At 41.6% G+C, this 23,957-nt stretch overlaps 4 protein-coding genes across 6 annotated transcripts in view; 1 reads left to right on the top strand and 3 right to left on the bottom strand.

The window, feature by feature from the left end:
• Nucleotides 1–13,380, bottom strand: part of srgap1a (SLIT-ROBO Rho GTPase activating protein 1a) — a 96,906-nt gene extending 83,526 nt beyond the window's left edge. For all 3 annotated transcript variants that reach the window (XM_079249967.1, XM_079249968.1, XM_079249969.1), the window contains exon 1: nt 13,036–13,380. In XM_079249967.1, coding sequence (XP_079106093.1) covers nt 13,036–13,099 — 64 coding nt within the window. In that variant the 5' untranslated portion in view covers nt 13,100–13,380. The remainder of the gene's footprint in view (nt 1–13,035) is intronic.
• Nucleotides 13,381–14,368: 988 nt separating this feature from the next.
• On the bottom strand, nt 14,369–18,726 carry rxylt1 (ribitol xylosyltransferase 1). The gene is made up of 6 exons (XM_079249571.1): nt 18,541–18,726; nt 18,229–18,411; nt 16,820–16,922; nt 16,392–16,706; nt 16,116–16,286; nt 14,369–15,332 (listed from the first exon to the last, which is right to left on the bottom strand). Exons 1-6 carry the CDS (start codon nt 18,686–18,688, stop codon nt 14,930–14,932), a joined length of 1,323 nt encoding a protein of 440 aa, XP_079105697.1. The 5' UTR covers nt 18,689–18,726; the 3' UTR covers nt 14,369–14,929.
• Nucleotides 18,727–19,012: 286 nt separating this feature from the next.
• Nucleotides 19,013–21,259, top strand: LOC306762167 (cytochrome b-c1 complex subunit Rieske, mitochondrial-like). Its single transcript, XM_079248579.1, has 2 exons — nt 19,013–19,216; nt 20,423–21,259. Exons 1-2 carry the CDS (start codon nt 19,105–19,107, stop codon nt 21,031–21,033), a joined length of 723 nt encoding a protein of 240 aa, XP_079104705.1. The 5' UTR covers nt 19,013–19,104; the 3' UTR covers nt 21,034–21,259.
• A 128-nt stretch (nt 21,260–21,387) lies between these two features.
• Nucleotides 21,388–23,957, bottom strand: LOC306762176 (protein C19orf12 homolog). The gene is made up of 3 exons (XM_079248590.1): nt 23,849–23,957; nt 22,344–22,504; nt 21,388–22,254 (listed from the first exon to the last, which is right to left on the bottom strand). Exons 2-3 carry the CDS (start codon nt 22,501–22,503, stop codon nt 21,989–21,991), a joined length of 426 nt encoding a protein of 141 aa, XP_079104716.1. The 5' UTR covers nt 22,504; nt 23,849–23,957; the 3' UTR covers nt 21,388–21,988.

The raw sequence follows: 23,957 nt of genomic DNA, 5'->3' as shown, positions 1-23,957 counted from the left end.
AACATGCTTTGTTAAAAACATAATTATTCTAGTTTATGTAGGCAAAAATGAAACCAACTAAAACATCTACTGAGGCTAATTCCCACCAGAACAGACATTTGTAGACATCTTTTCTCTCAGCCGGAAACAGCCACAGGAACAAGGCCAAGAGACAAACTTCAAAGCATCATCTCAAACCAGAGAGATATAATTATACCAATACATCTATTTTTTTGTTGTTTAATCCAAAACTGCGTGTGTATTTTTTATGACTGTTTCAGGGTTTTGAAAGAATCATCAAGGCTCATAAAACAAGTCCGTCTATTGCCTACAATCATCATTCCATCATACGAAAAGTTAAAAACATTTGCAGAACTGAGCAAAATATTCTGTAGAGCCTCACATCTGTCAAGCTGTAACTAACCAAACTGGCAGCTCAAAGCAAACGCTAAAGACGAGAGGTAATTTAAGGCTATACTGGAGTTTTTGGATTCTTTGCTCTCAGCCTTATGCAACTAAATCTGCTGGGCCAAAGCCGAACTGCAAGAGCATAATAATGAGGCTGTCTGGGTACAGACAGCTCGTTGCAGAGTTTGGATGTTTGAAAGCCAGGGATGGGAAAATATCTCCTTCACCTTCTTCTTCCCAAACCAAAATGGCTAACTTTACAGATCCTCCCCAGGAAAAGGAATCCAAACAGAACGGTGAGAAACTGAAGACAAAACACAACACAAGTTTTCTCTCGAACCATTTCTGGTGTTTAAAGAAAAACAGTTTCTCTTAGAGTCTTCATGTGTTAATAAGCCTTTTAGGATGAACTGTAATGATGAATCTTGTCTCAGCATCAGGCTGAAACTTACTTTTTTACAGCCAAAATCCTGCAATCACATAGTAGACTTACGAAAATGCCTTGGAGTCACGTTGGACATTTAGTTGTCAGAAATCCATTTAGAGCATGCTAACGTCACGCATATCATTTATCAAACCCATCTCCATTGCCCCAACCCCCTCGCTGTTGCTGCAAACCGAACTTCCTTACTGAATGCCAAACTCCAGCCTGAGGCCCAATCAGTCGTCCCATCACAGTCCTAGTCACAGTTAGCAGGGATTGATTTCCTGCAAGCATCTGGCAGTGAAAGCCAAGCTGAGAAAAATGAGCAAGTCTTCAATGAGCCACCCTCCCCTCTCCACAAGGCTTCAAGGGCCAATACAGGCTTACGTGATCGGCCCCCTTGTACAAACTGGAAGAGAAAGAAGACAAGCAAATGAGGAGGCCTCACAAAGACCTCATTTCCACATAATTACAGTGGAAGCCAATATGGAGGAAGTGACAGAAAGTTACATGCTGTTATCTGCAGAAACCTACCCCCAGGGAGGCTTTAACTGTCACTCCTCTGCCACTTTTCCAAGTGCCAGTGGCTGACTCAGAGAGCAGGATTTCATTCAAGCTCCCAGGCGCTGGCATGACACATCTTCCACTTAAAAAATGTCCATCAGAATATCTCATTAAAAGGCTTTTGTTGACAAGAGCGGACAGGTGAAACCAAACACCCGGTTTGCCTGCAGGAGGCAACCCCAGCAGGATCCGCCCAATGCTTTGGATGAACACGAGTCCTGATCCGAGAACAACCACAGGATGTGATCTACCTGAGGGCAGCTGCTCAGAGAGCAAGAGCAAGGCACAAAGAGAAAAAATGTGGGGAGAGATCAGCTTTCGCTGCTCTTTGTTGTTTCACACCAAAGCAAGCAAGGCCGGGTCTTTCCGTTGTCCGTCTCCCACAGAGACGGAAGATGAAGGTTACTCTTTTCATTTGTAACGGACAGCAGTCCAGCCGAGCATGTGCCAGGTGACGATGCACCGCGTCCCTCTGACACAGCATTAACCAAGACAAATCACAAGACCCCAAGGGAGCGGGTAGCTTCCTCCACCGCCTGATTAAAAAGTAAGATATACAAGGCATGTCCACAGTGTTGGTGTTCATGCCAGGCAGCTGACTGAGCAACTTTATGTGAACATGCCATGCTAGAATCTGTAAAATTCCTCAAAACAAAACTGTTTCTCTGCTTTAAGGCTTCAGCCGTATGCGTCATCGAGATGCAGACTTTTAATCAAAACCGAGAATTTAAGATACGCTGCAGACTTTTTTCCTCACGGCCGTCTAAGTCTCAAAGGCTTTGCTCCAGTTTCGGCAATAAGACACGAAACAGGTCAGGACGGTATGATGCTTCCACCACATCTAGACCAGCCTCATCTTTAAACAAACAAAAAAACTTGGATTTGTAGCTCATTTTATACCTATTAAACTATAATAACCTTAGTCGTCGGGCTCATTGGGGACTTCATGTAGACGACGCCGTGCTTTACCTCATTGTAGCATTAAAACTCAACCAGAGAAAGCAACAAGAAAGTTGTCCAAGAACTGAGCAGCTCTTGGAAACTTTCTTTACAGCTCTGTTAAAAGATTTCCAAAACAACAACTGCAAATAAAAAGCTAAAAACAAACAACAATTTTCTCAATAATTAGTCCACTATTAACCAGAATAAACATCCATGATAGCAGAAGTTTCCTGCATACTTTATAAGCATCTGTTAAGTAAATCTAATGTCATAAAATGGTAAAACACAAAACTTGTTAACTTCACTAACAAGCTGGCCTGTTTTGTTAAGACACAAAAATAAGCAGCTGTTAACCTTTGCAACTCTAACAGGAAGCAGAATTGGTTGATTATATCACAGATATCTTGTGAATACTGAAGCATTTGTTCTTAAATTCACCCTGATATCAGTTGTTCCTATACAAGTAGAAAGAACAGAATTATCTTCAGTGTTTTTACAGGTTAGCAGAACAAGAGGTCTTATCACTGTGTTCTTTGGATGTGGTGGAAATAGCAACAAGACAAGTCAGTTCCTTGTTTAGTTCCAGCTTCCTGGAACAACATGACAAGTTAAATGATCATTTCCCATGACTTCCACAAATAACCTTTATTGTGGAGTGACTATTATTCATCCGAACACCGCTGAGCCATCTACGATCCCTGCAGTCTGCAAAACAGACATGCAAATCCAACAGAAACAGCAAAACTGAGATCTGACTCATCAGATCAGAGAGCAGAAGTTAGTAGTCGATTGAACCAGAAGTCAAGCTAACCTGGACAGAAAACCGCCAGCCGACGGCTCACATGGGGAAATATCTACAAGGTGATGTGTAGGCAGGTGGTGGGCACAGTTATCTGTTAGTTAGTTGAGATGGATATATTGCTAACATCATGACACAACCGTGTAGCCTGCTTGCTTTGCCATGTCCATCTGAAATGGACTGCATATTAATACAACACTGTACACTGGATTAAATGTAAATAACCACTTTGTAATAACTGTAAACTCTGCTAAAAACCAAATCTAAAGCAACGGGATGCAACACCCAGTTATGTCACAACCTGCTGTATTTAACTGCTTTGCATCATTGTGACATGATGCTCCGTCTAATTATGTTAAATACATCTCGCCTCATGTACAGCCTCTTTGTTCGCATCCCTGGTAGGACGACAAAGCCAAGAAGAAAGAAGTTAAGTAGATAAAACACGTGATAAATCTGTAGAGTTGGAACATTCTGGTTTGCAAATTAGGGAAAAGAGAAGTTAGTTGTTTTAACAACAAAACATGGTGCTGACATCACTTATCTGAATTGGTCAAACTTGGAATGACATTCACAGGTGCAGACCCATTCGAGCAAATGGTGAAGCTTTCAGATGAAGCTCTAAGTATACATGACAGACAATTTGACATGTGACAGACAGCACACAGAAAGCTGCTAATCCAAATGTGCATTTCAGAAATATTCTAGTTTCTACTTATGTCACACCATGTCAACCTTTTTACTTCATTTCTGGTTTAAATGTTCACTTTTTACCAGCATTACTCCATAAAACAGACATGAAATGAACAGAGAGGGGTTTGTTGTCATAATTAGTCAGATGTGTGTGTGTCTCGAAAAAAACGGACTCAGATGGATTCTTGTCTTTTAGTATTCTGTAAGCCAACTTAGACAGAAATGTCTATTTTACTTATTGCATAATAACAACCGCATGACGCGAGGCCTCATGACAAAGGAATAATTGTATTATTTATGGAAACAGCTGACCAGTGCTGCAGAGAATCAACGATGTTTCACAGAAAGTAAAAGCTTCAGAGCTACTTAGAAGGGATAAAAGAGGACTATAAATATGTAACTTCATGTTCACTTATCGTCACTTGATTAAATGATCTAACATTAGATATTATCTGTGGTTAAACTCAGGCTGAAGATTGGGAAAGGAGGGACTCTAAATGCAACTGAAAAGGGGGGCTGATACAGTCCTCACAAATGGGAAGAAGATGAACATGACAGTTTTTTTCTCCAGAAGTGGCTTTTTTTCTTTGATGTGAGGTGCTTCATATACATGTGTGGCTGGAACCACACCAATTGTGGATTCAGTTTCCATCTCCAGAGAAGGTGGAGGAGAGTTCAGGCTGGAGCTTCCCAAGCCCACCCCAGCAACGGTTGCTGGACACTCCGTTCAGGCCTCCGCCTGCTGCAAACCGACAATGAGCCTTTATTGTTGGGCTGATAAGTCAAAAGCTGACAACATGGGAAGCGTTTACACTGTCTAACCGGACTGAGCCCACCGGCAGGAGCATGAACAGTGCTGCGCAGACGTTCCATGGTGTTACACAGCATTTTCAGACACAAATACTTCACTTTAAGCTGTAATCAGAGTTCTAAGCACAAAGAAAATCGAGCCTTTAGATGTCATTTTACTCAACAATACTACCCCCACATACCCAAATATCTCCCCCGGGCAGTTGTGCCTCAAGGGGTGGTCTTTGACTATTGATTAGGGGGGCAGCCGGGCTCAATGACCGCTTTCCTCAGGTCATAAGGTTAAGGCAGAAGAAAAGAACATGGTGGGGGAGGGGACAAGAAGGTGTTGTACGATTAGTAAACTAAACTTCTGTTTGTCAGTGTTAAGGATGCATGGGAAAATATACTATGATGGTGGGTGAGGGGAAGAAAAATGTGACAATTTACATGATAAATATTACTTTTCTGCCTCCTAATCACCAGTCACATTAAGGATTACTGAGAGCGGAAATGAGTGACCGCAAACAGCAAAAATCTGATCTAAATAAACTGATTGAAGGGTCAAAAAAAGGCAGATTAGAAGACAAAAGCATCATTGCAACAATAAGAAGGAGAAAGTGACTGTGTTTGTTTTATTTAGTCATTCATATACCTGGGATTAATTCTTGAGAGGAAAGGGACAAATGCAAAATCAACCAATCACATTACAGCAAATCAACATATTGAGTCCTGTAGACAGGACGAGCTGAAGTTCCAACTGTGCATCAGAGGAAAAAAGAGGATTTAAGTGGTTGTTGGTCAGAAACTGCTCGTCTACTGGGGTTTTCACACTAAACACTGTCCAAAGTTCAATTCAATTCAACTTTATTCATATAGCGTCAAATCACGGCAATGCCATCTCAAGGAAAAAAACTTAATGAAAGCCAGTTCATAATAGCCTATAAAGTTTACAGAGGACAGTCCGAAAGAGAGAAAATATCCAGTGAGTAGCAGTTATCTGGACCAAAATGTCTCACTGATGTCAGAGGTTAGAGGAGACCAAGCCCTCTCATACTGATGGGACTTGGTTCTTCCTCCCTTTTTTCCTGGTGCTTTGCAGAGATTAATGGGCTGAGTTACTCACGATGATCTGAAGCACTTTGCCAGTTCTACTGACCGCCTCTCAAAGCTAGCTGACAGTCTGTTCACTCCCGTCCTTTCCTTTAGCCTCTAGCACCATGTTTTGTTCAGTTGGCCTCGGACCCTCACAGTTCGAGCTCTTCGCTGCTCTGACACCAACTAACACGCATCCACCTGGTTACACACTGACAACACTCACTTCCACATGTCGTATCTTTTATATTCTGTGTTCTTGAGTTGCTCATAAACTGTAGTATTATTTTTGGCCTTGTTTTCATTGTTGTCATGGCTCATAAGCCGGGTTGTGATACAACTCAAATAAACATGGAGTACAACCAAAGAATGCAGAAAACCATCTGCCAGTGCAAAACACATCCAGTTTACAGCAGCAGAAGTCCACACCGGGTGCAACTTCTGTCGACTAGAACAGAAAACTGAGGCTAGAATCCACACACTCACCAAAAACTGGACAACCGAAGGCCTTAGAGGCGTAGATATCTGCAGCCACGATCAGAGTCTGGTTTAAACAAGAAGCATGAATCCAACATACCTTTCATCTACTGCTGGTGGTGGTGTCATGAAAATTCTTCATAAAACCATCGATAAGAAATAAATCCATAAAGCTCCAGTTGTCTTTTATGGCATTTACTATGCTGCCAGCAGGAAAACAGGTTCAACAGAGTGCAAGAGTCTGCAGAAGCTGTTCAAAATTCTTTCTTCTACCAGGAGCATTTTTCCTCTAATCAAAGTCTCTGCCCACACTCCTCTCAGCTAATCTCTGCTAGCGCCGATCGCGTGGAGAATGCACGTATAAAAACAACTCAAAGTAGACTAAACTAACTCTCACCTCCATATCACTGCAACTGGAGTTGGACTATAGCCCAAACCAACCCTCTCCTGCAGTCGACGTTCTCATAAACATACAGTACGAGTGCCATCTATGAAAGATGGACGGAGGCTTCGGAGGTAAAAAGTGAAGCCTATACGGAAGTGGATAAAACTGCAGTTCCCCCTTCATCCACTAGGGGCTGCAAAACAGCGCAAATCCCCACAGACTCCCATGTTAAAAACTCCAACTTCACAGCAGAAATAAACATGTTTACAGCAGAAATAAACACGTTTACAACCCGGTTCAAAAATGCATTTTCGGTTTAATAGGTCAGGTTTACCTTCATGACAACTGTAGGGGAATGGATTTTTTTCTAACTCGCCCGTTTAAAAGTAATTTAATTTTGAAGTTCGGCATATTTAGGGGTATGTCATTTTGATTGACAGGTACCCGACCTCCCACTTCAAGTAACAAGAACATAGAACAACCGCGGTTTTTAGCCGGTTAACAACGTGACTTAGCTTCAGCCCGCTTACCTCCTTTAGCTGGTTAGCTCCTGTTATCTCCTGTTATCTCCGGGTTAGCTTGGTTAGCTCTTAGCTACAGAAAGCTCGGAGTTCGCTCGATGTTAATCATCCACCATGACACTCACAGCCCCCCTCTCAGCTCCACCTCTTTGCCCATATTTGTATTTTCTGGGCGAGATGACGCGCATGCCCCTGCCAAGATGGCGATGGTAGGAACCGCCCACCGAGCTTCAGTTCAGCTCTTCAGAAAGCTACGGGTGACGTCACGGAGGCTCCGTCCATCTCTTTATATACAGTCTATGAACAGGAGATTCTCATCACAATGTGCCAATGATGTGAGGCTATTATGTCCATATGAAATGAAATCTCTGAGGAATGTGTCCTCTACATGGTAGAATTTATTACCCATAGAGGTAAGACAGCTCTGAAGGGAAATGGGAGTCCCACCCTGTATCAGCACATTATTCCTAATCAAGAGGCTGTGATGGACGGACGGATGGATGAATAAGCAAATCGATGGATGGATGTATAGATGGATGCACAGTTGGACAGACAGGTTTAGGATCAGGTGTCTCACAGTCAGGATCTGTGTTTCGGCATTCAGAAGTACAGGTACAAAGCTGTAAACTAAAGTGATGAAGAAATAACTTATTGGTGAAATAAAAGCTGATAAAGATCCTGTACTGTCAAGCTGCACAGCTATCAAGCCACAGAAGTCAACTACTCAAAGTTAGTCTCTTACACTTTATAACAATAAAAATCTGAGAAAATATTGATTAAATGATTTCAAGTGGCTCCAGTTAGCATGAAACTACTTTGCTGAGTAAACAGTTCTTGTTATTACACGGTAATAATGAATAAAACACACAAGCAGCAGAAAACAGAATATTTCTACTCATCTGCAAAAGCGTTCACTTACAAACCACATCAATGACTCAAATGCAGCTAAATTATCCAAACCCACGTTGTCACAGATTAAAACAAGTCGACCATATCAGAGCATATGACCTCTGTCTTCACTTATTCCTGGGCTGACCTCATGCCATCTTTTCCCATCCCCCCCCCTCCCCGATCTCCTTCCCCCTAATCCAGTCCTACTGGGAGGCACGCAGCAGCATGGCCTGATGGTCAAACTGTGTCTGTCTGCCTTCCTGTCTGTCCATCTGCTGAGACGCAGCAAACATATCCCCAAATCTCCTTTTTAATTTCACTTTTGCTTTCAGTTTTAATTCTCTGCATCATTTCTCTTCAGCATAGTTAAACTCCGTTCACACTCTGAGCTTCCTATTAGCTAAAGTAGAGCAACTACACAGTGAACATCATCCAGCTCATTACCACGCACTCGACGGGGACTCCTCTCCATCCCCAACACCACCGACAGAGACGAGCAACAGAGAAGCAGAACATGGAAAATGCAGCAATTCAGCTAAAAACTTCACTTTAGGATAAATGTGTGTTTTATTCCCAGTCAGGGTCACGTTGTTGTGGGTTGGACTGGATCATTTTAGCCAAGGATCTGAATGAATCAGTGCTGAAAACAAGTGAAGACGATAAACCAGGCTTTGTGTTTGTTTGGAATTGGAGATACAGGGGACCTGGTTACAGGGCAGGAGACAGCAGTAGTGTTTTTGTGGCCTTTGTAGCTGCTATGAAAAGCCCTGCAGGGAGTGTGAAGCCTTGCTTGTGCTCAGCAGAGTTTATTAAAACTGCAAAAAGGGTGAGTGGCCACAGATGGTGCTGTCAATAACAATTCAGCCAGCCATGCAAACGCCACACCCAGTGCCACACCGCCGCACAGAAGCACACTACAGACTCACAAACAGTTAGAAAAAGGAGTGGGCAGGAAAGACAGATGGTAAGTGTGTGAATGGATGTGGAGAGATTGCTCCAGGAGGTGTTAGAATTCCATTAGTCCTTTGAACTGCAACCTCCATCTACATCTCGGAGATGTCAGTTCGCAGGTAACGGGAACAACTTAACAGGGAAACAGTTCGCTATGAGCCGATCTCACTACAGTACATAAAGAAACTGTTTATGCTCATAAGTGAGACAGAAAAGGCAGTAAAGCGATAAAGTTTGCAGTCTGAAGTAGAGGTGTGCCATCTTGGATAGCTCAACATTCGATGTGATTGTGATTAGATTGTTAAACGATTCGGCTTTACAAGGATTTCTCTGTTAAAGCGTCTCTATGATGCACATTTCAGTCTCATTTATTTTAATATGCAAGTCCAGAAGGGCAAGAAATATTCAAGCATTTTTCACAAACCCCTTCATTTAGTTTGTATTGATCCTCTCAGATCAGCCTCTGCCAGAAACAGGCAAACAGAGAAAGCTCCGCCCTCTGTCCTGCCTGCGTCTGATTGGTCAACTGCTAGGAGTAGTTATACCGAACAGTGAAGGTGGGCGGGGCTTTCTTCTTGTGAACGTGCAAAACCTAGAGAAGATGACCAATCACTGAGTCCCTCTCCCGCGTCACTAAAATTCTGAATTAGAAAAAACTCTCTAAAACCAATCGTTTCCGTCACCATGGAAACCGAATGTAAAGTGCTTGAAAACTCAAACACGCGTTTAGGTGATAAAAAAAAAAAAAAAAAAAAACGGCGCCGCTCATATGTCTGATGAGTATTCAACACTACAACGCTGCAGAAAGCTCAGAAAACTAGAAATAGCATCATAGAGCCGCTTTAAGGTTTTTTTTCCTTTTCATTCTGGGCTGACGGCCTTCTTTTAAATCCACTGTGTTTCCATTAATTCAAGTAACCAAACAAGCAGCTCAGTCACAACTGAAAGACCTGAAAACACGTCAGAACTCTGCATAGCTGTAACGTGTCTGCAAAAATCTTCAATGCATGTTGAGCAAAGTCCTGACTGTAAAGTTGGTGTCAATAAAAGTCAACAAAAAGAAACAAGGACACATTTCTGGTGCCATCTGTGAAAACATGCTGCAAGTGCATGTTTGTTTGTTTGTTTGTTTTTATTTCCACATACTTGCTGAAATGCTATAAAACATTTCCATAATTTATAATGTACACTTGTCTTTTCCAGTAATATAGATCTGCAGAATCTTTCTAAGCAGAGAACAGAGCAAACTTCTCTACAAGCTGCTGCTAAAGTTTAGGAAATTATTGCTTTTCCAAAACCAGCATAGATATTTCAAGCAAACTCACATACAATCTGCTGGAATGAGACATGGCGTTGTATCATGGACAGAGATCTGTGCCTGCGTATCCCTGTCATGCAACACTGTCCGGTCAAATAAAGCAACGTAAATAAACTTAATACACCTTGAAATTTAAGATTAACAACACCCGTGTGACAGATAATCAGACCATCCCACCTCAGAGGACTTTTCTGCTTTTAATCCCCCCCATGTGCAATCATGGTTGGACTTCACTTTGAGAATGCAGAGCGCCATGGCTCTCATTTCAAACTGCAATGAAGGCAGGTCAAAGGCCAGCCTTTATAATGATCCAGAAGAGGACACCTGTCAGAGGCTCAAAGAGTTTTGCCATCTGAGTCACGACTCCCAGAGTGCAAACAGCGAGCCAAATTTTGACATGAAACCGACACTTGGAAGTACGGGGAAAACGCTGTTGCTGCTGCCCTGATTCAACAGTCCACAAAAACAGAGGCGGACAGAGAATACCAATGCACCCGTGACCTTCCCCTCGCTGGTTTGAAACGTCTGGTTGACTGCAACTGACGGCCACAATAAAGTGTAAACAAATTCCACTCTTAACCCAGTCGTCTTCATGTGTTGTTTTTCCCAAACAAGCAGGATTTTGATAGAGATGCCAATTCTTTGACTGCAATTAGCAAAAAAAAAAAAAAAAAAAGGAAAATCAAATCCCCGTGTCTCAGAGCATTTATAATAAATGAATAATTTCCTTCAGAGGCTAAATGACATCCGTTTTCATTTTCCTCTGGGAGGAATGAAAGAGCTGCTGGAGAGTATTTAAGAAATGAATGTCAGCTGAATGACAAACTCGGCCAGAACACAGTCGCGTCAGCCATCGCTGGCAAGCTTTCAGACGCTCACCATGGGGAACTGCATTCAAAACCTCATATCTCCTGACTTCAGTAGCAACAACACAACCTACAAATACCCACTAAAAATATACATATATAGTAAAAAATCCAGATGTAAAGGAGATGATTGTCATAAAAAATGTGAGCTGTAGGTGTAAGCAGTCCACACACCTGTCTAAATCAGGGCAGAAGGTTTCTGACTACTGATCAGCAGAGTTATGTTAGACATAGCAAAGCAGGCAGCCAGATCCGTGTCAAAATACTGTTAAAATTAGAGACATTTTTCAGCCATGAAGCGAGGAGAATGCAGGGCAGATCAAACACCAGCTCCGGCTGCTTGTTGTTGGACTTCTTAAGTAATCAGTGTCTGCTCACCAGAATCTGCCTCTGGCTGCAGATGTCATCCCTCTCATTACCACTGCAAACTTGACTCTTAAAACGCTTTACAACCAGGAGCTGCTGAAAAGCAGATAACTTACTGGCTGCAAAATCAAATTCCTTGCATTGTATCCTAATGAGTCTGGCGGCGTCTATGCAAAACAAACAAGGTTTGCAACTCAAGTTTTCTGACCTTTTTAGAGACTAATTCGGAAATTCAGCTGAACATAACGCTTCACCGGGATTAATCACAGTTAAAATGAGCTTTTAAAGCATGGGTTTGAATTTCACTAAAAGAAAAGAGCGACTCTAAACCATACTGGTGAAACTCTTCACGAGGCAGTCTCTGTAATGTTGTAGGTAAAATCTGCATAGTGAACAAAACACACCAACACCTCCTCACTAAAGCTCCTGTGATCCAATCGAGCATCAGGTTGTTTTTATCATCCCTTTGGGTTCTGCATGACAAGCTGTTCAGCAACCCCCACCCCCACCCCCCCATGACTGTGCATCATCCTCTATTATAGGTTGAAAGTACTTCATCATGCTCACAGAGAAAAGAAAGGGTCCTGAACATTCCTTGTAAAATGAGAGCTTGTGTTCAGCCACATGTAATCATGCAGCACAGGTTAGGTTCCTCTGGCAGCCCCCCCTCTAACCCCCCGCCCCCCCCATCGACCTCTGCTGACCTCTCCTTTTAACAGCCTTTAAGGTTTGGCTACAGGGAAGTGAATAGGTGGTATTTCAGCATACTGAGGGCACTAAAGACCAGAGCTGGCTGGCTGGGGGCCAAATCCCCATGGTTACCCTGGAGCAGCAACTGCTTCTTCCCTCTGCATGTGAGAGTGCACGTGCCGAACCTCTGCTCTGCATACATGGAGGACTTGTAGGGAGACAAGATAAGTTAGGGTGGCATCATTGCAATGTCTCTAAAATCACCCCCCTAAATCAGAGCACACAGAGCAACTTCAGGCTCTTCAGTGTGTGTGTGTGTGTGTGTGTGTGTGTGTGTGTGTGTGTGTGTGTGTGTGTGTGAGTGACATGCAAAAGTTTCCATTTCCAGCTGCTTAATCTTGTTGTGATGCTTTTGTGACAATCTTTGCAGCTAAACAGTGTAAAAGCAGACACCTGTTAACAGGTTGTGGTTGTTAAAGTCCAGCAGCTGTTTACTGAACATCTCCACAGCATTCAACAGATTCTTTTTCAGAAATTTGATTAGCACTCTTCTCAACTTTCACGTGCAAAAAAAATAAAATAAATTTTTTTAAAAATCACGCAACTAAAAGCAGATCCAGAGTCCACAGCAGCCCCACTCACCTGTCTTCTACTTGGCTGTTAATGTTAACAAGCTACAACTTCAGTAGCTCTAACAGAACGTCGTGTGCTTGTTTGCCCTGCAGTCAACACCTTCCCCTTCCCAACAAGCCCACGCAGCGCCACGCAGAGCCACGCAGCGCCACGCAGAGCCGTGACTCATGCAGGTAAAGATGAAGCAGCCTGATCCCAGAAATCATCCTCCACGGCTGCCAACAGCCAGATTCCACGTCCTTACCTTTCACTTGGCTCTCGTACTCCGCGATGATTTCTTTGTCCTTTTTGAACCTCGACGTGGACATTTTCTGTCTCTCCGCGGCCGAAACTTCTTCTAGAAACTGTCAACAAGCGGGGTCCTAGTGGAGCCCACGCATCCCCACGCCGTGGAAATAATCACCAGAGGACGAAGAAGCGCGACGTGGGAGATCTGTTTCACCAGATGTAACTCTGCAAACAGACTTTGTAACCAGAGGACAACGTTTACTACTTCATTGTCCCTCCTTTCCCTCTGGACACGAGCTGGGCCGATGCGCAATCCCGCTGCGCGCACCGAATCCCTCTGCTCGGCGCAACAGCGGCGATGCTCACGCCACAGAAAGAGAAGAAGAAGAAACAACAGCCGTGCAAGTTTTAGTCTCCTTGTTTCTGATCCAACAGGCGTGGAAGGTGACTCCAGTCGAAAATGCGCGCGCGTGCTTTCTGGAAGTGATTTCCAGTTTGGGACACACTCACACACACACACACACACACTACCCCTCCGGTTATTGGCTCTCCCATCGACGTTTTCTCCCCCCCAGAACTCCCAGTATGCTCCGAAGCAGACAGGGCAGACCGACTGCAGCACACAGCAGCTGGAGGAAGGGAGGGAGGGATCTGTTCACACACACCTAGTGGACACACACACGTGCTCTCAAATCTGATTTAGTCCAAACTGGTCAGCTGCTGGAAAACACTTCGTCTGATAGTTTTCCTCATGTTTTTATAAGTCTCATAGAAATGTTTATGGAAAAGGTTCCGACTTGATATCAAATATTAAGTAGAAAAAGTTAAAAATGTAGACAAATACATTTATAGGGGGATTACTGAATGGGATCACAAGGCATGGGGCCCCTGGGGGCCATATGCTCAGATGGCTCATGAGCCTGTGCTTGAAGTCACTTTTAATTCTGCAAAGTAAGAAATGCAGCGACGTTCTGGGACATGAGGACTGATCAAATAGATTAGTGACAATAAAGATACAGAGCAGCAGAAAGAAAAGGGACAAACACCGAGCTGCCCACGCAGGAAAAGAGGCGTCAAAGCGGGCTCCAACCTTACAGAGGCCCGTTGCAAGTTCCAGCTGAAAAACGCCCGGCAACCTCAAATTACTGGGTGTATTTCAGTCAAAAGCTGAAGTTTTTTTTTTTTTTTTTTTTTTTTTTTTAAACTCCTGCCAGCTTCTGCTTCACATTCCAGCTGAGCTGGAGCTGAACTGGCAGCGCCATCTGCAGACACAAGACCAGCACATGTGCTTCCAAATGACACTCCATTTTATTTTATTGCACTGTTTAAAAAAAAAAAAGTGCATGCAGCACAGCACTGAAATAAACATGACAGAACTTTTTTTTTTTTTTTTTTTTTAAATGTCAGGCTGAGAGCAGAAATTAAACACGTCACACCAACAACATTCACTTTTAAGCTGTTCATGATTCAAATCAGATTTCCTGCAAGTACCAGTTTCACACAAAGCCTAAAAACTTCTCTTCTTCTACTCATGGTGTTTAGTGTTTTAAAAACAATGAAAAATCACAGTTGTGTGATTAGACATCTCAAGCGTGTACAAACAGAAGTACAAAACATGAAGTAAAATATGGACTGAAAATGCAAAGGCTGCGTACAACTCGAGATGTCTAAAAGCCTGCACATTCCACCGTTGTAAACATTTCAGTGAGAAATATATATAAATACATGTACAGGTTATGTACTACTAAAGGCAGCATATAAGTTGACCACAACATTAATGGTTTTTAATAACCAGACAGTATTTCACCGAACATCACCACTATGTCAGTAGTACATCACGTTTCTACAAACCACAAGATAAATTGAAGCAGTGTTAAAAAGTTAACCTGCTCTGTATGTAAAAGCACCATTTAGCCGCCTTTGAAGAAATTCTCCTCGATGACCTCAGTGAAACGGTCCTTCATCTGCTGACGGAAGCTGGAGTACCACTCCAGCAGCCTCCTCCTCCTGTCCACCCTCTGTTCCTGGCTCATCCCTCTCTCCTTTTCCAGGATTGCCGGCAGCTCCTTCCAGTCACTGATGAAGATGAAGGGCGCTCCTGCAGCTTTTAGGAGACGTAGCGGGGAGCTTGGGCCGGCTGCACAGCTCCCAGGTGTCAGGACATCTTCCACCACGGGCACCGAGCCGTACGAGCAGGCCTCGTAGATGCGGTAACACTCCGTGTTGACCCCTACTGGGCACAGAGTGAGCTCACTTTGGGTCAGAGCTGTCTGATAGCGTTTCAAGCTGTCTCCTGTTTCCTGAGGGAGCCACCTGAAGCAAACAGGAAGGAAGGAGCTTTTAGCCATCAGACTAAACCATCACAAAATATATCTGGGTTCAAGTATATTCTAGTGTTGTTCTTTATGAGGGTCGGTATTTAATTCTCGACTTGGTTAAATAAATGGTCAAATTGGATCTAAATTCAATTGAATCTGTATGCAATGGTTTGCAGATCATTAAATTCTTATATTTAACTGAAAGCAGGACAGAGATGTTGTAGTTTTAGATGAGATTGAGAAACTGAAAACACTTTGTTTTCCTATCAAAAAAAAGCAGAAATTCTCCCAAGTAATTAGTTTATTTGACAAAAGCCAAGAAATAAACCCGTATTATTGTGTATAAGGAGAAGATTTTGGAGATGATGAAGGTTTCAAGGGAACAGATGGAGAGGGTTCCCCACTCTGGGAAGACTGCATGAGCAATTAACTCTAAAACTGCATTTCCAAACAGGGAAAAAATAAAAGAAAATGTGTCGGTTTAAGCATTTGATAGGCTTTTACTGCACTATTTTCAGTTAAATATAAGCTTTAATGATCTGCAGTTCATTGCATTCTATATTAACACACATTTCACACATCGTTCCAACCCCCAGATTGGTGTCATGTTTCTGTTAACAATAACTTTATCTTCATTGCATTTTTTAAGACACATTTCTTAAACAGCCTTTGTAAATATAATTATAATTTTCTTGATATAATGGGAATATATAAATGTACAAGCATTAAAAACAAAAATAAGTTTCATTCATTTGTAAACTTTTAAGTCAAGACTTACTTTTCCCTGCCAGCGACGACGCACTCCTTTTCCAATCCAGACTGTTTCAGGACACGCACCAGCGTTTCTCTGGACGAATTTTTGTAAACAGTCCCTAAGAAATTGCAGAGATATGGCCGGTTGGATGTAATCAGCTGTGCATGGGGTCTGATAATAGGAAACTGTCTGTATCTGCAAAGACACAAAGAAACACAGCAATGTGTTAAAACAGACAACTTCACACAGCAGTACCGTTGAGGTGTCCTTCCACTAACACATGCATAAGAGATGACATACGTGGCGACTCCGAGAGGCCACTGGAAGATGTCCTTATCGTTGACCCAGGGGCTGTCGTACACCAGGAAGAGGAGATCTACAAAGCCGCCATTTCTCTTCAAATGTGGGGCGATCCAGTCATTGTTGCACTGCTCGTTGCCCAGCAGGACCACAGCAACGTGAGAGACCGTGTGGAACTGAACCAGAGCTTGGACATGCTCTAGCCACCGTGTAGAATAAGAGACTTTCTGCTGCTCTCGGCCATTGAGAACCAGAACCAAGCTGTTCATTTCCAGAGGGACGTGGCCCTGGACCACAGCAGGACCGGTGTAGAAACTAAATAAGACAAGCAAGAAGGGAGGAAAAACATGCTAGCTTTTTAGATTGTTTGCTATGTCCTGGAGAGTCAAGCAATGACTCTTCCAAACATCCCATTTGGGGCTTGTTACCTGAAATCAATCTTTCCTGACTGCAGCTCCCCCTCTCTCCACTGGGCTATTTTGTCAGTTGGGTTAAGTGGTCCTCCTAAAATATGTTCCCAAAGATAAAGGCCTGAGAAGAAAAAATATATATTATATTTAATCACGAGATGATTGCATATGGAATTTTATTCCAAATGATAAATTCCTGAGAAAAATCCTTTTGTCTCCTGTCAGAAGGGTCACAACAGTTAGAATACAGAAGAATCTTTACCACTATCACCTATATATCTAATTATTCGTACAGATTTTACAGAAGGAGAAGCTTTCAGACTGTACTTCATAGAAGAATTGTGTTTGAGGAGAGGCTACATTTGCCTCCTCATGACGGGCTCCTCTCATGGATCAAACTATTTACGTCTCCTCTGTCTGTTTAATTGTAGAGACAGATTTTAAAGGACGTCTCAATTGCTAACATCCACCTGGATGAAAAGAAACTGGACAGAGGAGACATGCTGGAGGAGCTACAATACGAGCAAGGACACAGCGGTGTGTGCTATGTGGGAATCTTGTTGCCATCTCTGGCATCTGAAGGGGGCATGACACAAGAATTTCACATTGTAAACTGAACAAGAATGATTTCTTTTCAATTTAGTTGGAGAAAATGAAAATAGTTAGTAGTTATTGCTCTACAAGAAACGCCTAATCATGTTTAATTAATCTTACTTAATTAAAGTTATGTATTGGACATGAAGTCAAACTGTTGAAAGATTTTTCAATTTTACTTTAAATGTTGAGCATTTCTCATATCAGATAATTAAATTGACCTCTAATATATTATTAATCACTAACAAAAATACTAAAGTTGTAAACAGAGAGCCATGAAAATGCCTGGCTCAAATTTGGCCTTGACTAAACATGCTAAATATGCTGCTTAAACTCAGGCAGGCTTCTCATATTAGGACCACTTCTGGCCCACAAAATAATATTGCCTGACATTTTGACCACATGTGGCCCACAGGAGACTTGTCATAATCTAAACCGAGCTTGCAACAATCATCTGGTCCACTTCTGGCCCACACAACACTTCTCAGTGCTCTTAACTGAGCCAAAAGAACCAGAATGAGCCAGGTTTAAGGTTTGCTATCTGGATTATATACAACAATATAAAAACACTGAAGAGGGAAAAATTGCTTTACAGCATATTTATATATTATGCACCTGACATTAACTTTACAGGTCAATCAGATAGAAAATAAAAGAAGAAATGTAATCTCTTATTTTATTCTTCAGACTGTTTTCATAGTATATAACCAGAAATTACAATAATAAAATCCCAAAATTCACATAAAAAATAAAATAGCAAGACATTTTGTGATAACTTCTGCAGGCTGATTCTGCAGATGAATTCATCTCATTAATCACTGTACATGACTTACCTATAGCAGCTTTCCCCCAGATTTGGACCTTGTATCTTTTTGGTTTGTTCTTGTCAATTTTGCCCATGTATTGTTTGAAGGCCTCTCTCTTTTTGTTCAAAGCAGAGTTGTACTCTACCTCTTCATCTTCCCACGGATTCCATTCATCTGCAACAAATGGAGCGCCTCCATCTCTGACGCCGCCTGCAAACACAACACGGTTCTCCTTTCACTCTCCACAGAGTACATTCTGTGCTTTTATTTCAGCCCAAGACAGATTAACTATTCAAATATCTGTTTGCATCGAGGAAATGAGAAAAAGTGTTAAATTACCTGATGGGGCTCCGGGTTCCTTCTTCACCACCCTGTGAACACGAGAAATCACCTTGTTGCTGAAGAATACGTTGTACGCAGCATAGAGCGAAAATGCCACATATGCAAAAATAATTAGGAGAAATAATTTTCTTTTTGGCATTTTCATGGTTGTTTTCTTGTGTCAGGTTACCATTGTGTGGCTCGTCTCATTTTTATTTATTTATTAATTTTTACGCTTGCAAGGACCCTTGTTTACATCACAAGGACCTCTGGATAAAGATGTCTTACGCAACTGCCTGTCTTGATTAAGTTAATTTACAGTTTATCATTATTTTAAAATTAAATAATAGCGGCCTTTAATGCTTAAATCCATAGAAAATGCTTCTGCTTTATATAATAGCTTTATTTACTTAGATAACAGAATATTTCAGGCCACTGTGGGCAGATACACAGACGTAACAGGAACGTTTATAAGTTAGAGCGAGTTTCTAGTAAGGCAGATCAGAGTGCTGCGCGCAGGATTTGTACACGCAAGGTCGTGTCCCCAACTGCGGGGTTGAAGATTTTATTTGGGTAAAAAAAATGTTGTCCGCAGTCGTTCGTCCCGGGATTTTTTCCCCGTACTATCAAGCAACAAAACACACGGTTAAAACCGTCATGTTTCCTGGAGTTCAGCCGCTGCTTCCCGCCGCAGGTAAGGACGAACAGCGGACACTGTGGTTGCGCCTCAGCTGGGTGATGTAACCTCAAAACATTGTTTTTAATGGAACACCACTGGATATTTAACTTTATATATATGTTTAAAGTTAAAACCTTTTGTTATTTGTTATAAAGTTATGTTTTAGCTACAAATCGACCTTCCAGAACAGCGTTATATGACTAGTTTTGCTGAGTGCCATCTGTGACCTGACAGAGAAGGTAAACACGGCTCAGAGGCAAAAACAGAAAGTTAAGCAGTCAAGCACTAATAATTTTTATTAAATCTGCATGGTTTACTTTGTTAACACTTTTGTTGTAACATTAACAGTATGGCCGTTTGTATTAGAAGTTACGTCACAGGTAAAAAAACATTTGCCTTAATTATAATCAAAATTGTTTTTTTTTTTTTGTTTTTTTTTAAGTCTTTATTATTTTAAAAAGTCTGTCAGGCTTGCTGTCTGAATATTATTGTTACCTCACTTTGCTGTGTTGCTGGCTTGTAAATCCTGATTTCTATACTTTAAACTCAGGTTCAATGTCAATAATGTATATTTAAACATTTTTAATATACAGTATACTGTATATTAATGTGGACAAAAAGTAGATGAGGGAGCCATAATGTTTGGTGTGTTAAATGTATTATTTTTGGATGGATTGTTTTTGCTTTAGTTGGGACCTTAGTGATTATGGACCAGTTGGTCACGTGTATGAGCAGTGGTTTACTCAAGTTCACTTAAGAAATCTGTTATGTGTGTGTGTAGGCAGAAAGAAGATTAATAAGTTGGAACATTTATTCACTTTGACTGCCACCTTCTAGTTGATTTCTGTGAAAAGTTTCCACTGCTTTCCAGCAGTGTTGCATCAGTCGATGCAGGTTCTTAGGCTTTGCATGTGGTAGAGGTAACCTTACTTTAACATACCTGAATTAAATAAATACATCGCTAACAGGCTGCAAAGAACTTGATGAGGAATGTTTTTAATCTGAATCTGGTGTGTTGGAGTAGGCAGACATCTAAAACATGCAGGGCAGTGGTTATAAAGTTGTAAAACCTATTTATTTGGATCCCAGATTTGTCAAACAAAATGTTCAGCCTCTTAGTTATTGTATTTGTGGTTCCCAAAGTCGCAACAGCAGAAATAAAATGTTTCTTTTTTTCTGCCATGTCTTCTGGTGGCGTTAACGTGTCATGTTTCTGCTCAGCTCCTGCAGGAACCCGCCTTGCACATACAGACATCAAAATTCCTGACTTCTCAGACTACCGTCGACCTGAGGTTTTGGATCCACACAAGTCCTCACAAGACAGCAGTGAGAGCAGAAGGGTGTTCTCCTACGTGGTGACCGGAGCGACCACTGTGGTTGGGGTTTATGCAGCCAAGACGGCGGTCACCCAGTTTGTCTCCTCCATGAGTGCATCAGCTGATGTCCTGGCCTTATCAAAGATCGAGATCAAGCTGACTGACATCCCAGAAGGCAAAAATATGACCTTCAAGTGGAGAGGAAAGCCCTTATTTGTCCGTCATCGCACAGATAAGGAAATTTCCTCAGAGGCAGCTGTGAATATCGGAGAGTTGCGTGACCCCGAGCATGATAAGGACCGAGCCCAAAACCCCAAATGGATCATCGTTCTGGGAGTATGTACCCATCTGGGCTGCGTGCCAATCGCCAATGCTGGAGACTTTGGGGGTTACTACTGTCCCTGCCATGGCTCCCACTACGATGCTTCAGGAAGAATCAGAAAGGGACCAGCTCCCTTAAACCTGGAGGTTCCCTTCTATGAGTTCCCCGATGAAGACACAGTGGTGGTGGGATGAACACTCAAGCGCTCTCGGTTCCTCCCTCTAACATGTCATTTTAGATGCAACTCTGAGTTTGGGTGGGGACACCTATAATGTGCTTGCTAATTAAAAGTTATTTAGAACTGCAGTATTGAGTTAATTAATCTTTTCCATCTAACGTGGCACTTTGTTTTCTGCTCTTCAGATATGTTGATTTCAGAGTTTATGCAGCTGAAATTAATAAAGCACCTTCATACAGCCACGTATTTGTTGTTCCTCACTGCGTTAAATTGGAGAGACTGACAGAATAAGGACATAAACTGGAAACATGAAGCCCGAAAAAGGAGAATTGAAACTATGAAAACAGGTGTATCCAAATTCTAACAGGCTGTAGCCACTTTTGGGAACAACCACTTCTTTTAAGAGGGTATTATTAAATAATATTTCAGGTTTTAACAGAAATGACACACAGGAGATTGTTTCTTTAAATAACAGATGTGATAACCAGATGCATTTCACTAGAAGACTAAAGAATACATTAAAGTCATCACATCCACATTCATTTAATCCAATATACTGTACACGAGCTCATCTCACAAAGAAAACTCCGTAAATTTATAAGAAAAAGTTGGGTTCAGTCCAGGTTTGTTTTCATGTAAATGACAGACTTCACCATGTAGAAGCTGCTGCTTTGTAGCTGCAACATGAAGTCAGTTCAGTTCACTGGCCTTTAAAGCCAAGTATCACATAATCAGCGCAGCTAAAACATCATCTAAAAATCCTTCATACTAGAAGTGCACTTCCTTATTGTTTTAATCCAGTTATGCAGCTGCTTTAATGACATAAAGTGCTAACCTGCTCGTTACCAGTGTTCTGTTTCCAGGATTGTGATGGCACCATTTTGTTTTAATAATGTACAACTGCAGCCTCTCCAGCTTCACAAACAAGCTTCCTATTCTTATAGACTCCATCTTCTGAGCTTCCACAGGCACTAATCCACATAGTGCACCTCGGCCTGGAGCTCCTTGGTTATGTACCCAAGAAGAGCAGCTGTGAGCTGCTGCTTCAGTGTGGCATTGCCCATCACCAGAGCGATTAACTGAGCCAAATCTGTCCACTGGATGTCTCCCAGGATCACCATGAGGTCATCATAAAGCTTCTGCTGCTGCTGAGGGCTCAGCTCTACGATGATCTGAGGCAGCGGTTTGAACTGTCCGCTGGTCATCCAGCAGCCCAGAAGGCCTCCCACAGCCCCGCCTACAGGGGGGGAGAGAGTTTTAAGTCGTCAAGCAGAGAAACAGTATTTATCAGACTGTAAAGAATTATCCACATGGAAGATAACTCACCTACGGCAATACCAAGAGGCCCCCCTATCAAGCCACCAGCAAAGGCAAGTCCACCAGCGGCTGCCGCTCCCTTCCCGGAGCCCTTCACTGTGGACTTAATCTGCTGGTTGGCGGAGAGCTCGCAGCACAGCTTCATGACATCATTGATCCGATGGGCCATGCTGTGAATCACAGGTGAAATTTCAGACGAAGCCAAATTGTTACGGAGATTCTCAGCAGTTTAACGTTGATAAGAAATCAGGTAATCAGTCAGTCCCTGCTGACAAGAACAAAGTTCACAGGAACTTGGAAAAACCCTGAACTCGACGTCAAATGCTATTTTAATCGGGATTTTTTTTTATTTTTGTCTGAGAATTGATTATTAAAAGAACTATTTGTAGTTACCACTAGAAGTTCATATTGTTTTAAATATTGGAGACCCATTATTAATCTCTGAGAAAAAAATAATCACAATTTACTTTTCAGCAATCACTTTTTTCATCTATGTACAAGTGAAGTTCCAACATGTCTGAGTGATCTGATCCTTCAGAAGTCCAGACTGCCACAAATCCTGTCAATTCCTTTGGGAAAATCCTTTTTCTATTTACATTAGTATGGTTTTTCTCCATCCTTTTAACATTTCATGTAAAAATATCTCTTTTGCTGAAGTTAAAAAAAACCTGAAACATGTTTTACTACCTTTGTATTTTCAAAGATAATATTTTTCTCAGTATCTTTAATATTACATTTATTTTAAAGTTTTTTTGTTTTGTATATTTAATAAAGAAGTTGATGAATAAAGTATCACACAGACAACTTTTAGCCAGTATGAAACAAATAATTACATAGGAAATAAACACACTTAATGCTGCCTGCAAAAAGCACAAAAAGTCATTAAAAACAAGTCAAGCACTCTATAATGTGTTTAGATGTGTTTTCAACAAATAACACTTACATTTAATTTAATTTTTACACGTGATAGAATTGTAAAAAATATTTTAAAAAAAAAAAATTTTAAAACTCGAGAACTATTATTAGTTTGGTTAGTTCAAAACACTCAGCCAACTTGAAGTTGTATTGGTGGATAGTGTAACTTTATTTTATTGTTAAAATAATAAGTAAATAAATAAATAAAGGTCGCCTGATGAGGTTTTTACAAAGTAATGCAAACTGGTTTACCTGCAGAAATGAAAATGTTTTGTTTTTTCTTAGTTTTTCCTCATTTTTTGTTTCATTTGTGATCATAAATGAGCTAAACTGTGACGTTTGTAGCGGTGAGTTTGTGTGAATCACTTTTTCTCATGCTGACATTTAAAGAGCTGTTTCTACACCAGGAGCTGGCATGCAGCTTTTACTGAAATGTTAGAAAACAAAACCGTGTTGTAACGTGTTTACAACATATTTATGTATAGAATCCTTTTGCACCTTGGTTGCATCAAACAATTTCAGCAGGAAAATACAGAAATCTACCCTCTACTATGTGAAATATGGCCGCCATATTTACAAAAGTAGAAATATCTACATACCTTGTTGTTTCACCAAATCTTCATGAATATGAACTAAGCCTGGTCTTTATAGTGTTATTGGACACTGGGCAGTGCGCCTCCTGCTCGCCATGATTTCTGAGCTTATTTT

Source organism: Telmatherina bonti (assembly GCF_933228915.1).
Source record: "Telmatherina bonti genome assembly, chromosome: 2".
Lineage (NCBI taxonomy): Eukaryota > Metazoa > Chordata > Actinopteri > Atheriniformes > Telmatherinidae > Telmatherina > Telmatherina bonti.
The sequence above is the reverse complement of the archived record's forward strand: the minus strand, read 5'-3'. Positions and strand labels throughout refer to the sequence as shown.